At 44.2% G+C, this 17255-nt stretch overlaps 1 protein-coding gene across 1 annotated transcript in view; it reads left to right on the top strand.

Moving 5' to 3' along the window:
- Positions 1 to 17255, top strand: part of Sorl1 (sortilin related receptor 1) — a 169373-nt gene that overhangs the window by 53165 nt on the left and 98953 nt on the right. The window contains exons 7-12 of the mRNA XM_036191798.1: positions 1560 to 1661; positions 2644 to 2813; positions 5624 to 5816; positions 8653 to 8770; positions 8982 to 9055; positions 15525 to 15613. Coding sequence (XP_036047691.1) covers positions 1560 to 1661; positions 2644 to 2813; positions 5624 to 5816; positions 8653 to 8770; positions 8982 to 9055; positions 15525 to 15613 — 746 coding nt within the window. The remainder of the gene's footprint in view (positions 1 to 1559; positions 1662 to 2643; positions 2814 to 5623; positions 5817 to 8652; positions 8771 to 8981; positions 9056 to 15524; positions 15614 to 17255) is intronic.

Raw genomic sequence — 17255 nt, 5'->3', positions numbered from 1 at the left:
TGTGTGTGTGTGTTTGTATGTAGGTATGTATAATATATATGTATATATTCCACCCCCCATTCCTAGGCCACTTTGCAAATAATTATTGGAAGTGTTTTCCAGCTTCTTTTTCTTTATTTTTAAAGTTAAAGTGTCTTCCCTCCCCAGTCCTTAAGCTCTCTCATCTTCTTTCTACTTTCATGACTACACATAAGTGCATGTGTGTGCAGACACACACACACACACACACACACACACACACACACACACACACTTTACTCCAGACTGTACATATAAGAGGAAAACATGGCATTTGTCATTCTGAGTCAGCCTTATCTCCAGTTGTATATATTTCCCTACAAATGCCATGATGTCATTGTTCTGTAGGGCTGAATGAAATTCCATTGTGTAAATGTATAACATTTTCTTTATCAGTTCCTTTGCTGATGGGCATCTAGCCTGGCTCCATTTCTTAGCTATTGTGGTTTAAACTTGGTTGTGCAAGGATCACTGCGGTATGCTGACTTAGAGTCCTTTGAATATATCCCCAGGAGTGGCTTAGCTGGGTCAGAGGAGGTTTCTTGTTCATACCTCCACACTGACTTCTGCAGGTGGCTGTCCAGTTGACATTTCTACAGTCAGGTAGGCTCTTTCTCCACACACTTGCCAGCATTTGCTGTCATGCCATATCATCCTTGATGACAGCCATTTTGACTGGTGTGAGATGGAATTTCAAAGTTGTTTTTATTCTCATTTCCCTGGTGGCCAAGGATATGGAGCACTTTTTAATATATTCATTGGCCTTTGTATTTCTTCTGTTGAAACTTTCAGCTCATGTTGGGTCTTTGGTACTGCTGGGGAATATCTTCTTTTAGGGAACAGAGTTTGGAACATTGAAAAAAAATAACATGCAATGTAAGTATTTCATGGATGTTGTCTTCATTGGTAGTCATGAAGATCTCTGCATGCACAGGATACCTTAATATTTTCATGGCCCCAGCAGTGGCTTAAACATCTCTACAATGCAGTATGAGATACTCAGCATTCTGTTCTGTTCTATCAGAGAGTATGTATTCTATCAAAAGATCTTCCTTGAAGGGAAATATTCAGAGATTGGCTCATGGAACCACCGAGGAGTCTTCCTAGTCTTACAAATTGAAGCCTTATGACTGAATAGCTTTGTGAGGTTTGAATGATGGGCGGGTGGCTGCTCTAACATGGGCTAGCTGAAAGCTGCAGGCTCTGCTCTGTCTATATTCTACAGCTTTCTTCCTTTCTTCTGCTCTTCTTTATGCACTGGTGACTGTCACTACCATCCCCATGTTCAAGTTCTCCTGTTACACCACTGGCCATCCTCATCTGACATCCACAGACACGTCAGAGTGTTCGTAGGAGCTGTAGACCGGGTGTCCTGTACGAAACAGCTCAGCTCAGGGCTGACACTGTGAATTCAGAACCGAGTCACAGACTGCTTTGTGTTTCCAGTGGAATCGGAGGGGTTTGACTTGTTTCCTTTTTCCCCTGTGCTTTGAGGGGCCGTCATCTGGCAGAGTTAATTTCTCTCTCCTTTTCCTTGGCAGCATCTTCCGGGCAGTCGGCAGCAGTCATCTGTCCAGCTCTGGGTCTCCTTTGGCCGGAAGCCCATGAGAGCAGCCCAGTTTGTCACAAAGCATCCCATTAATGTGAGTGAAGTCTGCTGGGAGGAGGGAGGTGAAGGGTGCTTGTCTCCAAGCATCATGGGAATGTCCTGCTGGTGTGAGCATTTTACATTCTCCCCGTGGGCACCCTCCAGAGAGGCCTCTGAAGAGACCTGTTATATTCTGGGTCTGTTGGTCTGCTGCTGTGCACTTCACTGTTTGAAGTAGAGCTGAATGGGAGTCCTTTCTCCTGCTGTAAGTGGAGTAGGATTGGCCAGGGGTTGGTGCCGCTCAGTGGCCTTGTATGCCCGTCCTCAAGCGCTGGGAGACTTGTGTATGGCACTTGGTTATGAACCACATGCTCTAATCCCTGCGGAGGGCTAAGGTTCCCAAAGGGGATGCATTCAGGTTCTACTTTGTAGAAACAGACAGGTTAGAAAGTCTGAGAACAGAATGGAGAAAGTGTACCTAGTCTGTGCTCAAATGCCTTCAATGTCAGCATACACAGATTGCTAGGAAGGAGCAGTCTGAGTCCCCAGCGTAGTGCCTGCAGTGAGGAGGTCTCCTTGGAAGGCTTTGCCATCAGCAGTTGGTTGATAGCTCAGTGGGGTGTGTAACAGGAATGATGATCAGTTCTGTCTGGTTTCTAAAGGTTCTCTTAGTCTCCTTAGGAAAGAGATTAGGAAATGAAATACATGTTAATCTATATTGTGCCCTGTGCTAATAAAAGGTCTGCTGGGGAAAATGGGGAAGTATCACTACCAAAAAGAGGTTTTTGGGTCACTTATGGAGGTCAGCGGCCCATTCTTTTCTTGTATTTTACCAGCAAGCTCCATGCGTAGACCAGCCATGGACACTTGGAAGGGAGAATCATTTCAGGTTCTTTGTTCAGGATGGCCCTGGCCGCCGCCTTTCTGTGCATTTTCATCACGGGGACGCTTGGAGGCATTGCTTTCTTGTGTGTGTAAGAAGCTCACAAGGACAACTGTGGTTTTGACTATTTGTTTCCTGACTTTGGGTTCCAAAGGAATATTACATCGCAGATGCCTCAGAGGACCAGGTGTTCGTGTGTGTGAGTCACAGCAACAACAATACCAACTTGTACATCTCAGAGGCAGAGGGGCTGAAATTCTCCTTGTCCCTGGAGAACGTGCTGTATTATAGCCCCGGAGGGGTCGGCAGTGACACCCTGGTGAGGTAAGGAGACCATGAACTCCTCCCTTCACCCCCCACCCTGGTCTTCCTGGGTCAGCAGAGGCCACCAGCCTCTCTTTACCTAAGTGGTTTGCAGTGTTAGTTACACACATGGCCATGCTTGAGGTGCTTTCCAAGCATGCCCCACACCATCCCTGCATCAGGTGTCCTCAGATTGCAATTGAATTGGTCTGGGGTGTGGTTCTGGTTGTCCCCAAGGGGACAATCACAAGTGTAGGATGGTTTTGTACCCCCAGTACTGGATGCTTTTTGAGTACTGCCTTCATTGAGGGCCTTGGGGGCAGTTGAGGACTCTGTGTTTACTTCTTCTGGATATTTGGTATACATGGAATCTTGCAATGATGGTATGTGGCCTTCTGTGTCTGGCTTCTAACATGTGTTCAAGGTTTATCCCCATGGGCTGTATGTTAGCACCTCATTTCTTTCTGTGGGTGAATAGTAGAGTTTACTTGTTTTAATAGTTAAAATTCATGAACCATGTTTCCTTATGTCTTTCACTAACTTTAGCAACCCCGCCCCCCCAACACCTTGGAGACCCCCATGGCTATGCAGTGAATAACATACAGCTTGCTAATGACTTTTCATCCTTCTCATTTGTCAGATACTAGATGAATTTCTCATGGTAGGACAGAGTGGGAGCCCAACCATGGAGAGAGGACTACCAAGGAAGTAGTGACCTCGGTTATGTCACCACGGGGGTCTTTACACACACATAGGCTGCCTTTTCTGTGTGACAGTTTCCTACGGTGATGTCTGAGTGTCTCATATCCTGTGGAGACATAGAAAAGAGATTCATGTTAAGAGTGGTAGGCCAGCATCCTGTGCAGCTTTCTTATTATTCTCACATCTTATCTCAGGGTGACAGGGCTTCAGATGTGCTCAGTTCAGTGACCTGTTGTCATCTGTGGCTCAGTCTCAGCCAGATGAAATGGGATAAGGGTGAGTTATCAGATGACATGGGCAGGCTGGTTTAGAATAAACTTCTCTGAACTGAGTAAGTAGGGCAACGTGGTGCCGAGGAACTGGCTCTCATTTCCTTAAAGAAACCATGTGAGCACTCTTAATAGGGGGTCACTCTGGCATTTGGGGATTGTGCTTGGAGGGATCTTATGGAAAGCCCAGCTAATTGTAGGACTAATGTAGGAACTAATGTGCTAACCACGCGGCAGACCCGTTGGGGCGACTAAAGAAGGAACACTTGGCTTAGTCCACGGGGATGGCTGCTGGTATGTAGCTTTTGCATGGGAGATGGCAGAAGGGAACCTGCTGAACTGCCTGGCAGTCTCAGCCCAGGAAAGAAGGAAAGAAGTGCTTTGGAGTGGGCTGGTGAGGGTGAGATGGGACAAAATGGGTTCGCAGAAGAGAAGACCGACATGAAGTCTATTGTTCTAGTACAAACCAAAGAGGGAAATGAGGCATGCATTGGACTTAGAGCAGAGGAATTGTGAGGTAAAAGCTGACAGGAACTAAATGCTAAAACTCCAGGAAGGTGGGCAGGGAAAAGAACCTGGGTTTGTCTGAGAGAAACCCAGGCCTCCAAGTTGAGCATAACAAGCAGCGAGCCTGGAAGATTTCAGAGGCAAGAAAATGGAGGGAAGCAGCGGAGAAGGCCAGAGCCCTTAAGCTTATTCCCCGATAGAGACCCAAGGAATCCCACAACAGAGAGTTTGGTCTATGCCCCAGTATGTTTTTGGTGCCTTTGCTCATTCTGCCAACCAAGAACAGCTTCATTAGTACTACTTTTTTTTTTTCAACCCTTTCCTGCAGCCATGGTTGCTGTGTGTGTCTCCCTGTCAGAAGTGGCCCAACCATCATCCAGTTTAGGGACATATGGTGGGGTAACATAATCAATCTTCTGCTTTATTTGCAGCCCATAGCTAAGAACCCCTGAAATAAAGGGCACACTTCAAGTTTTAAGAGTACTCATGAACCACAGTGACCTTTCCTTCACAGATGTTACATTTGGAATGGGTGTGCCATGTTAGTGAAAAACTCCCTTCCTGTGGGCTCTTAGCGCTGCAGGTAAAACTTGGGAGATCCTTGTTCTCATGTTAACAAGTGCGGCCTCAGGCTTTAGAGAGCCATCCTGGCTGTCTGTGCTGTTGCACTGCAAAGCTGCAATAGATGCTTCTAGAACTCCTGCCAGGGACCCTGTGGGGTTTAATACTCGTATTTCTTCCTATCAGATCAGGCTGGGAGCCTCAGCATTGTCAGGTCTTGCATGTCTAGATCAAGGCTTCCCACTTGTTCAGGCTTCTTGAAGGATTTGGATCAGTGTTCATAGTGAAGAAAGGGATGTAGCTCTGGCAACTTCTTTATGACATCTTCTGCATCCTCCGTGTCTTTTTAGGAGTTGTTGGTTGGCTGAGCATCCTGGCCCTTTACAATACTTTTTATTTATTTTTTAAGAGCAGGTTATTTAACTATAAAGAAATGAGGTACGGTACACGGTACATGGGTGAACCTTGTAAACATGTAGGCGAAAGTAACAAGGGTATTGCATGATTCAGTTTATAGGGAATAGCCCAGACCAGGCAATCCAAAGAGGCAGATCCATAGAAACTGAAAGCAGATCTGTGGTTGCCAAGGCCTGGGAACTGAAGGGAAAACAGACAGTGCCTGCCAATAATGAAAATGTTCTGGAACTCACGTTGCCCAACATTGTGAACATACTTAATGCTGTGGTATTGTATACTTTACTACGATGGTTCAATATTATGCCGCACACAATGCAAAATGGCAAGCGAAACCCAGGCCTGGGTGACGGCTGCTGGTTTTTTCTCCGACCGCAGGTATTTTGCAAATGAGCCATTTGCTGACTTTCACCGTGTGGAAGGCTTACAAGGAGTCTACATAGCCACCCTGATTAATGGTTCTATGAATGAGGAGAACATGAGGTCGGTCATCACCTTTGACAAAGGGGGAACCTGGGAATTTCTTCAGGCCCCAGCCTTCACAGGATATGGAGAGAAAATCAATTGTGAGGTATAGTTGCTTTAATTGTGTTTGGCTTTTTTGATACAAAGCAGAGAGCTGTGGTCTGGAGCAGTTTTCTATATTCAGTATTTACAGGAAGCATGCAAGATGATAGAAAACCCTGTTAATGCCACATGGAACAAACTTCCATATGCACATTTGTCTTTTCAGGTCCCCTTCTCCACACCTAGGCATGGTGGGGGCTGTGATAAACGCAGAGGGGCACCATGGGATATTGAAGCACTTTTCACCAGGTGTTTAACTACTGAACTACAAGTTTTGTTGTGTTATTGAGATGGACTCTTGCTATGTAGCCCAGGCTGGCCTGGAATTTATTTTATGGCCCTGGTTGGTCTTGAACTTGCAGTCTTTCTACATCAGGCCCCTAAGTACTAAGAGTGCTGGGATTATGTCCTTTACTGCCACACCCAGCTTCATTTAAAAGTTTTGAAGCAAGCACATGATCCATAACATCTGTTCGACATTACGTTAATTGCTTGACTAATGAGCGTGAGTTAGTTTAGGGCTTCAACATGAGGGTAGATCATATTTCTTTTGAGGACATCATATCTTTGGGAAGCTGGAGTTTTGTGAGTCAGTTTGATGAAAAACTCAGTGGGCAAATCAGGGTGGGACAGAACATGCAAGTGACAGTATCATATAGAGTTCCAAAATTTGAGAGGTCGTGTCATGTCTGGCAGGTGCCTTAGAAGGCTTGTGATTATTGTAACATGGAACCAGAATGGACATGTTTTCTCACAGCTTAGGTATACTATTGTTTCTAGATGATGCTCTGTTGGTAGTGCATGCGCGCGTACACTCACACACACACACACACACACACACACACACACACACACACACTTTAGACTTAACTCTAAAAGACACATGATGGTATATTTCTTCTGGCCTAGAACTACTATAAAAACGACAATACCAATTTTATTTGAAACCTACAGTGTTTAAGAATGAGTATAGTGTCCCCTGCCTATGTGCCTATCTGAAAAGCTAAGCGTTTTAAGCCATTTCTCGGTCCCATTAAGTGTTCTCATGGGTTGATCCTTGTGCTCCGTGGTCTCCTGTGATCCCCCATACTTTTATTTCTTTTTACCTGAGGGCTCCAGCAGGCAGAAGAAACTAGAAAATGAAATTAGGGTTAATTTTTGGTGCAGCTGTATTTAGTCAGTCACGTAATGTTTTGTATTTTTTAATTGCTTGTTCATGGTAAGCTCTGGTGTCTCCCTGTGTTTCTTATCCATATTCCTCCCCTGGGGAAAATTCTTTGGGAAACTCTTGGCTTGGCATGTACTTCCAAATTTTTCTTCTTTTTTGGCCACAAGTCTTGATATACTACATGAAATCTAACTCTGGGAAGAGGACGGCCATGAACAGACATGAATAAACACTAGCCAGGCACACCCAGAGGGATATCTTCTAGGTGATTTTAGATCCAATCAAATTGACAATGAACATTCACCATCATAGGTGGTATATTGGCTTTCTGTCATCATTACAAAGTGAGAATATCAGTGTACGAGGTAGAAAGACTGACTTTTGGTCCATGGTTTCAGAGGTATCAGTGGTTTTTGTTGGAGCTAGCCTGATTCTGTTGTTTTGGGCCAGTGGCGAGGCTGAACGTCGTGGTGGGAGTGTGTAATGGAGTAAGTTTGCTTGATCATAGCAGACAGGAAATGAAAAGGGACCCAAAGAGGAAGGGGCCGACATCCCCCGTCCCTTTCAAAGGCACACCTAATGACATGATTGCCTTGCACTAGGCCCCACTTCCTAAAGATTCTACCACTTCCCAGAAGTACCAAAAGCCTGTGACCAAATCCTTAGAACAGGACCCTGGGGGGATATTTCAATCCAAACCACTACAGGTGGAGAAAAGACTATATAGCAATATATATGATTAGAACTTGGACACAGGGGTCCAGAAACACTTGTAAGGATCAGCCTCCTTGTAGGCAAAGTGTGAGAAGCTGTGAGAAGAAGAATTAGGTAAGGAAAAATTCTTTGAGCCAAACCTGACTTCCCTCTGTTTTTAATTGACACCAAACTGGGAAGTTAGCAAGACTGGTTTTCTAGAAAGATCTTTTGTGTGTGTGATAGAAGGAAGTAGATTGAATATCTTTGTTATCATTTTCACCTGTGCTGTGAACACAGAGGTCCCTTGCTTTGATCACTGATATGTCCAAAATATTTTGGACATCATTTTTCTGGCCCGGTGAACGAGGCAGAGCATTGTGGTGGTCTGCAGAACTGTCAGCATCTGCACGCAGTGAGGAAGCCGGCTTCCATGACACTGAAGCCTGCATCTTTGTTTCAGTGTGGGAGGAGCCTTTAAAGTTTCCACATAACCTCTGGGCCATTCCTATCTCACATGCCATACATCTGGCCATGTTCCAAGGAAACTTTTCGACTACTGATTCTTTTTCTTCTAATGGAACTTCCAGAGTTGTATTTGAGCCACATCTGTACTGACTCAGAAAGTCAAGGCATCATATCACTTCTCTTTGTTTCTGAGTCCCTGGGAAGGGTCTCTGGGTGACACCAGCAGTGGAGTCTTTCTTCTCTGTTGTGAGTTGCCATTTTAATTGTTATTCCTGGGAGGCTCAGGGCTTTTAAGTTATTTTTCTCTTTCCTTCAGTGGTAGACATTTATATTGGCTCAGAAGATGCACTCTGTCTAGGGAGATTTGGAGACCACTGGGTTGTAAGTCTGTTTTCTTTTGGGCCAGACCTTCTTCTGGGTCTTGCTATGGGGTCCTCGGATCGACTCCTGGGTTTGAGGGAGTCCCAGACATGTGCTGCTGCTGATCCCATCTGGAAATTTCCTTCTAAAGCTTTCCCAGGGCTGTTCCCTCCACCTGGCCCAGCGTCTGAGTCAGCTGCTCAACCTCCAACTCCGGAGGATGCCTATCCTGTCCAAGGAGTCAGCCCCTGGCCTCATCATTGCCACGGGTAAGTGTGCATTGCCTGCTGCCACAGGCACTTTGGGAGGCTGGTTATGTGCAACCAGATCTATAGTGATCATCCACACCTCCAGCAGTGACTACTCCTCGTGGCTTTAAGACATTATCGTGGTGATTAGCTACTACTAATGTCTGGTGGGGCCAGACGTATTTCTGGCATGTTCTTGAATGTGTAGTCATTCTTCCCTTTTGTGTTTCAGGCTCAGTGGGAAAGAACTTGGCCAGCAAGACCAATGTGTACATCTCTAGCAGTGCTGGAGCCAGGTGGAGAGAGGTCAGTTCCTGGTCCCAGGGCTCTTCTAAGTGTGAGCATGTGGATTGTGCACCAACGTTTCAGGAGCACACTGGTCCCTGGTAGAGGTTCATATGATCCATACATTTATACAGAAACCCAGGTCCCCACAGAAGAGCTAGCCACATTCCTGTGTATTCACACCCTATAATGTGCTCATGATTTTTTTGCCAAAATTTCACTTTAAATAAAAAACAGTCTTTTTCAGTTTTTATTAGAAACAACTGTGAATTTGACCAAGTTTTCCAGGATTGTGCATTCCATAGGAGGAAATACAGTATCTGTTTTGGTTACTACTTCAGCCTTGGGCGGTAACAGTGTCTGGCATAGAGAACATGCCCAGTAATATTTGGTGAATGTGTCAGAAATTACAATGCAGTTGTGGTGGGTCTGACACTGCTGATTTCTGAGCCATGCTGGCTGTGTAATTCCATCTTCCCCATGCTATGGGAGGAGGCCGCTTTTCTGTCTTAATGCTGTACAACCTGTTTGAATCTTGAGCACTGACCATGTCCAGTTCTCAAGGATCAGCTAGTTCTCCAGCACACGTCACTACTTAAGCTGTGGCCTCGGATGTTAGAGAGTTCTGAATTTTGAAAAAAGTTATTTGGCCTCCCTTGACTTAGAGAGCCAGAGGGAGGCCATGTGGTCTTATTCTGTAGGGAAGGGGTGTCCATGCTGCCCCTGGGGATGGTTTCTGACCTCCTCAACAGATCACTGCACAGGAATTTGTGGAGCACCAGGTCAGAGTCGTATGGCTGGTTTGAAGAGTCAGCAGCCAGCCAGTGCTTCCATCCTCACAGTGCTTCCTATGGAGAATGAAGTATGCAGGCTTCCACATTTAAATCTGCAATATGCAAAGCAATAATGTTACAGGCTGGCTCTGCGTCATTTGTAAACATTGCTCTATATGTTTGCTCATATGTGGTCCAGGCTTTATTATCCCACTAAATGAGAGATGGAGGGACACAGATACTCTGTGTGTGTGTGTGTGTGTGTGTGTGTGTGTGTGTGTGTGTGTGTGCATCCTTGTGCACAAGTTAAGGCTTCTACCCAGGGTGATGGAAAATACAAGCCCATATTCAGATGAAGGAAGTGATCAGGACATAGGGGTCAAACAAGCCTTTAAGGTTTGGAATTTTCGGGTTGTCCTTGTCCTGTCCCATGGGAAAGATGGAATGGCTGCTTCCTCGGGCCACTGAGCTGTTGCTTCCTTTGGAGTGGGATGTCCTCTCATTGGCAGAGAGGCCTGCAGGCTTTTAGTACCTTCTGCTGCTGGTGACAACAGGGACTGAACATCTGCAAGTGATTTCCTTTGGGTAGAGAGCTGGGCCTTGCTCCTCCTCCAGTGGAACCGCGTTGCCTGGCTGTTGCCAGGGCAGCTGTCTGAGGTTCCAGGCATACGTCATACCTGCCAGGAAGTAGTCAGCACCCAAGGGACCTTGTTTTGGGAACTAGCAGAGGAGTAACCTGGGGTGGGAGGCAGAGACTACCTGTGAGGAAGCCTCTGAGTCCCTGTGGGTGACCTTCACCACAGAGGCCCCATGTGGGATATGCATCAGGGATGAAGGATCCAGGTGACAGATGGCTTCAGGGAACAGAGTGACCATGATCCTGGTTACCCTCCAACTAGCTGGTTATTCTCTGATCCCCACAATTCCTTCTTACTGTCTTCTATAACAGCTTCACTGAGAGCTGTGAATTATAGCAAATCTGTTAAAGTGTTCTGTTTGATTAGATCATCCTTCATCTCTACAAATTCAGATATCAAACATCCCCCAAGTATTCTTGCATCCTCTTGTAATATACATCCTCTCTCCACCCTCGTCACTGTCTGCAACCACCCCTCCACACTGTTACTGTGTCTAGAATTCTATCTAAGTGCTGTTCTATATTGATACAATGTTTATTCCATTTTCCTGGATTCTGTCACTCAGGAGAATGTGAAGCTCATCCACTAGGCTTCCTCGCCTGTGGCCTTTTCCTGTTTTACTGTGGACTTTTGTCCCCACCACAGGGATAACGGTGGCTTTTATTTATCCAATCAGATCTTTATTGTTCCGCCTACTAGTCAATCCTTGGAATGGTCGAGCTGTTTTAATTTCTGACACTTTATTTTCCCGTATTTTGTGTGTGTGTGTGTTCTGTAGTTTTAAGCTGTGTTTGCACATGTGATTCATTTAGAGCAAATTTCTAAATGTGTCAGAAGAGAAAGGTTGCCGCCCTACTTTTTCATATTTTAATCTGGTTGAATGCCTTTTAGACATCTCCTTTACTATCCATTTTATGCATTTGTTGAGAGGACTTCTTTCTCCTGTTCACTTGCCCTGGTACCTCTTTGAAAATCAATTCGTCATGTGTACGTGGGTATATTTTAAGGCTTTCTGTTTTGTTCCATTGAGCTAAGTGTCTGTTTTTCACCACTACCATATTGTCTTGATTACCAAAGCCTTATAGCAAGTGTTGGGATTAATTAGGATAAGTTCTTTGCTTATTTTCAAAATTGCACTCATTATTCAAAGTCCTTTGTGCTTCCGCATACCCTCTCAGTTCTGCTAGGACTTTCCCTGGGAGTGCATTAAATTTGTAGCTTGGTTTCAGGGTAAATAGACCTCTTAATAACATGGAGTCTTTTGATCTATAATTGTAGTCTATTTCTCCATGTCTTCTTTAATTTCTCTTAGTATCTTTAAGTTTCTAATGTAAAAGTCTCGTATGCCATTTCTTTTGGTTGCTGAGGCTGGAACTCACGGTCTTGCTGTCTTTCCTCCTGAGTGCTGGGCTTACAAGCACATACTGCCATGCCTCACTTGATCTTTCTTTCTTCCTTCCTTCCTTCTTCCTTTCTTTCTTTCTTTTTTCTTAACTCAGTGGGGATTGAATCCAGGGTCTTATACATACTAGACAAGTACTCTACTGAGCTACAGTCCCAAAAATATCAATGTGTGTGTGTGTGTGTGTGTGTGTGTGTGTGTGTGTGTGTGTATTATTCTTGGATATTTAAACTTGGTATTACTACAAATAGAATTTTCCTTTAAGTTTATTTCTATATTTTTGTTGTTGTTGATTTTTTTTCTTGAGATAGGGTCTCTCTGTGTAGCCCTGGTGGTCCTGACTTGTTATATAGAACAGGGTGACTTTGAACTCAGAGATCCATCGGCCTCTGACTCCTGAGTGCTGGGATTAGGCATTTCCACCATACCTGGCTTCATTCCTAGATTTTTATACTACTGTGTAACAATGCTTTCTGCCTTCTATGGCTTTGCCAAAGGCATGAATTGATTTGTTAGTTATCGTGTATGTGGATTTATTATAAACAATCATACCAGATGTAGAGGAAGGCAGTTATATTTCTCCCTTTCTGATCTTTTATTAAGTTATTTTCTTTTCCTCCCCTCTGTGCTGTGTTCTCTTTCTCTTCCTTTCTCTCTTCTTATTATGGTGACTCTGACCTCCATGTAGTATTAAATAGAAGTAGGAGGCATGAGTATTCCAGTTTGTTCTCTCTCGGGGAGAAACATTTTATCTCTCTCTCTCTCTTTTTTTTTAAGGCAGAGTCTCTCTTTGTAATCCAGGCAAGCTAGTCTTTTTGTTCCCTGTCTCAGCCTCATGAATAGTGGCATTACAGGTGTGCACCTGTTCAAACAATAGGTCTTGATTGTATACGATGTATATGTTTATGTGTATATGTATTTTTTCCCACCAAAATTAAGAAAAATCCCTGTTATTGCTAGTCTATTTATAACTCTTAAAAAATCAGGAACAGGTATTGAATTTTGTCAAATGTCACTTTTATGTCAATAGGATGATATAGATTTTCTTTGTTACTGTGATGGATTATATTGATCGATGCTTGCTTGCATAGTAAGCTAACTTTCAGTTACAGACTAAATCCCACATGGCCATAATACATTATCCTATTCATATAGAGCTAGGTTTGATGTGCTAAAAATGGAAAGGATCTCTTTCTGAGAAATACTAGTATGTAATATTCCATTTGCAGTGCCTTTGGCAAGTTTTGGTTTTGGCCTGGCTGGCCTCATGAAATCAGCTGATTGGTCGTCCTTCCTTTGTTTCTGGCTGCCTGTGTTAAGGTTGGTGTTACGTCTTGTGCAGTTCACCACTGGGCTGGAATTTTCTTCTTAGAATATTTTTTGGCAAGAAACTCACTTTCTCCAGTTGGTGCCTAACTGTTCAGATTTCCAAATTTAGTGAGTTTTTCTTGTTACCTTCTTAACATTTGTAGAGTCTTTGGTGATAATTTCATTCCTCATATCAATGATCTGTGTGTTTCCTCCACTATATTATTAAAACTTTCCTCATTTATTGCTCTTTCTGTATTTTGGTAGGCTGTTTATTTTAGACATTTTTGAAAATACAAATAGGTAAGACTTCAGGATACATCTACTACTGTCCATTTACCTACTACTTACCCGTGTTTTTGTATTTAAAGAATTTCATGTAGGCAACATGTAGATTCTTGCTTTTTGTTAATAGATTAATTTTTTAAAACTTTTTTGAGGTGCTTGGTAGGTGCATGTGTGGAGGTCAGAGGACAAATTGTGGGGGCTGGTTCTCTCCTCTGCCTTGTGGGTCCTTAGGAGCAAACTCATGTTGTCAGACTTGGAGGTAAGCACCCTTACCTCTGAGATATCTCACTGGCCCAGGTTTTGCTTGTTTAGTTACTTATTTATTTAATAGAATTAAGAGTTTAATGTAATATTTTTCTTACTAATTTCTTTTATAGTCATTTGACTCTTTCGTGTGTGTGTGTGTGTGTGTGTGTGTGTGTGTGTGTGTCTTTTTTTTTTTTTTTTTTTGGAGCTGAGGACCAAACCCAGGGCCTTGCACTTGCTAGGCAAGCGCTCTACCACTGAGCTAAATCCCCAACCCCTTTTTTGTGTTATTTTGATTTTTGTGTTTTGTTAGTGCTGAGGTTTGAACCCAGGGCCTTGTGCATGCTCGTGAGGCGCTCTACCTTTCAGCTCTCCCCTCACCCACCAGACTCTGTCTTTTGGTGCTTCTCTCTTATTTTCTTTGCTTTCAGCGGTTTCCCTGAGGGTTAGAGCATACATATCTAGTCTTTCATAGTCTTCACCAATTTCACACTGAACTTGTTTAAAACAGAAAGTTTGCAGCACATGAGTCCCCCCCCCCTTCTGCTTTTGTTGTATGTGTCATGTCTATATACTTTGAAAACACTCATTTATTTTTGGTGAAATTCTAATTCTGATTTTAAATAACAGCAAAAAAAAAAAAAAAAAAAAGCAGCTTTGGATTTTGCCTCAGGTATTTGCCATTTCTCTTGGTTGTCTACAGTTCCTGAAGATCTCAGTTTATTCCTGAGTTGATACCCCTCAGCTTAAAGAGATACCTTGAATGTTTCCTGTAGAGCCCACCACTATCTTTGAGGCGGCGGTCCACTGGCTATGGGATCCCTTGGCCTTCCTTCACCTGGGAATCCTTCATTTCACCTTTATTCCCAGCATTGTGTCTGCTCTGTTGCTGAAATCTGGGCCGGTGGTCATCTGGGTTGATAGGACTTGGAGTCTGTTTTGTTGGCCTCTGTTTCCCCAGGTTCTGATGAGCATCCTGTGGTCATTTCAGTTATATCATTTGCACACGTAATAGCCCATTTTCACAAAGCGTATTTTTTTCATGTTCATATATAATACCATTTTTCTCTAGCTGCTTTAAGGTCCCTTCATTAGAATGTAATTTGGGGGCTAGGGAGAGAGGTATATTCCAATTAAGGGATTTACACTCTTGCATTCCTCCCACACTATCCCCAGCCTGCAAGGGGCCATTTCCCAGTTCCTTTTGTAGGAACAGTTTCTATGGATGTTTGTGTTCCCTGCCTGGAACTGAGGGGCTCCATGAACGGGGCTTTCCTTTGGGCTGAAGCTGCACCAGGAAACTGGTGTGGGTAGCTTCTCCAGGCATGAAGTCCCCTCCGACAGGCTTCAGGGAACTTACATGGTTAGAGTTGAACAGGATTTCTGGTTGGCTGGCTATTTATTTCTTTCGCAGTGTGGGGATGAACCTAAGGCTTCATGCATCTTAGGCAGTGCTCTCTGTCTCTGAGATAATCTCAAGTCTGGAGTATGGGAAGTCAGCTCTGCTGGATTCTAGGATTGTGTCTGGCATGAGCGAGAGAGGATGGAGAAGGACCTGTTCTGAAAACTGGAAGCTGCAGTCTAGTGGATGTCATTGCTGTGGTTTGCGTGTGTGTGTGTGTGGTGTGTGTGTGGTGTGTGGTGTGTGTGTGTGTGTGTGTGTGTGTGTGTGTGTGTGTGTGTGTGTGCGTGCGTGTGTGTGCGTGTGTGCGTGCGTGTGTGTGCGTGTGTGTGTGCGTGTGTGTGTGTGTGTGCGTGTGTGTGTGTGTGCGTGTGTGTTTTCTACATTCATCTCTGCAGCAGTGTGTCACCTGTTTTTTTCTTTTCGTATTCAGGCCCTTCCTGGACCTCATTACTATACGTGGGGGGACCATGGAGGCATCATCATGGCAATCGCCCAGGGCATGGAGACCAATGAACTGAAGTAAGTGCTTCTGATTTTCCCCTCCTTCTCCTCTTCTTTTTTTATAAAACAAAATCTTCCCTATCCTTCTCTCTACTCCTTCTTTTCCTCCCTCCTTTTTTTTCCAGATAAGGTCTCACCGTGTAGCCCATGCTGTCTTGAAACGTACTCTGTACCTCCAGTTGGTGTAAACCTTGCAACCCTCCAGCTTCAGCCTCCTAAGTGCTGGGATTAGAGGCACAGTAACTGTGCCTGCCTCATCCTTTTCTTTTGACAACAAACTGTTCTCTCAGGCTGGTGTCTGTGTTGACCATTGGATTCTCTCCACAGCGTGAGGTTCTTGACAGAGAACTTGAAACCTCTGGACATCACTTCAACGTTTCATGTCTGTGAAATAACTGGTCCCTTCTGCCATAGAGGGGGGCTATGAGAAACAAGTGATGTGATATTTATCGCTTTGGAATGATGACTTAAAAACTACCTACATTCTTTCTCTTAACAAATTGTTTTGGGCTAACATGCACAGTCAAGGGGCTCATTGTGGTATTTATTTATCTGTGTTTAACATACGTGACATTGTTCCTTTTGCTCAACTCTGTCCTTCCATCTGCCTTGCCTGCAGTTCCCTTCCCCTTTCTGGATGCTTCTCTTCCTCCCCCCAGGTAGTTCCCTCTTCTGCTTTCTTGTCACACGTAACTAGAGAGTTTTGAACATGTGTTTGCTTTGTAGAAGTGGTGGATGCAAAGGTTTGCACGAAGAATGACCGATAGTTAGATGATAAGGAGTGTAGCAGGAGAATAGTGACTGCCAAATGCACGTCACGTGGCAGCCAGGTAACTGCTGCTGGGCTCCATTTAGTTTCGGGGTTGTCATAGATGGAGCTGGGATGTTAGGGATAAACTGCTTCATTTTACAGATGGGGAAACTGAGGATTAGCAAGGTGAAATAACCATTAGCCGATGATAGAGTCATTATTGATAGTCTTGGGTCATGTCTAAGAGAAAAACAAAGTGTCAACAGTTTGTAACTTCTTCCCCTGTAAGGCTTGGTTTTACCCAGGATCATTTCTCTGCTTGCTTTCATGAAGCTATTGAACCAGAGTTCCCATTGGGAAGGACTGACTGGCCCTCGTTTCTGCTTGTTTTTGACCTGAACCCTTTAGCTAGATGATTGCAGGAGGCAGAGAGGGTTTCTGTAGTCACATTGTGCAGTTGAAGGAAGCAGACTTCCCTTGCCTTTGCTACTTTTAGAATTGGCCAGTAGCAAGAGGTGGGTGCTTTGAAAAGGAGATTGTAACAGATGGTTTTCCCCTGTGCTTGAGTGGACATGTACTGAGCCTCCAGGAATCAGAGAAACAGAGCTCTGGTCTTGGCTTTCCTCTTGGCAGCTCTTGGCCTTGGGTGGCAGGGGGCAGCTGGTCCCTATAGGAGAAGTTCTCAACCTGTGGGTCATGACCCCTTTGGAGGAATCCAACGATCCTTTCCTAGGGGTCACCTAAGACCATCAAAAAACACAGATATTTACATTATGATTCATAACAGTAGCAAAATTACAGTTACGAAGTAGCAACGAAAATAATTTTATGGTTTTTTTTGAGGGGGTCACTACAACTTGGGGAACTGTATTAAAAAGTTGCAGCATTAGGAAGGTTGGGAACCACTGT

The sequence above is a fragment of the Onychomys torridus genome, chromosome 7 (genome assembly GCF_903995425.1).
Source record: "Onychomys torridus chromosome 7, mOncTor1.1, whole genome shotgun sequence".
Classification (NCBI taxonomy): Eukaryota; Metazoa; Chordata; class Mammalia; order Rodentia; family Cricetidae; genus Onychomys; species Onychomys torridus.
Note: the sequence above shows the minus strand (reverse complement) of the source record. Positions and strands in the feature narration are given on the sequence as shown.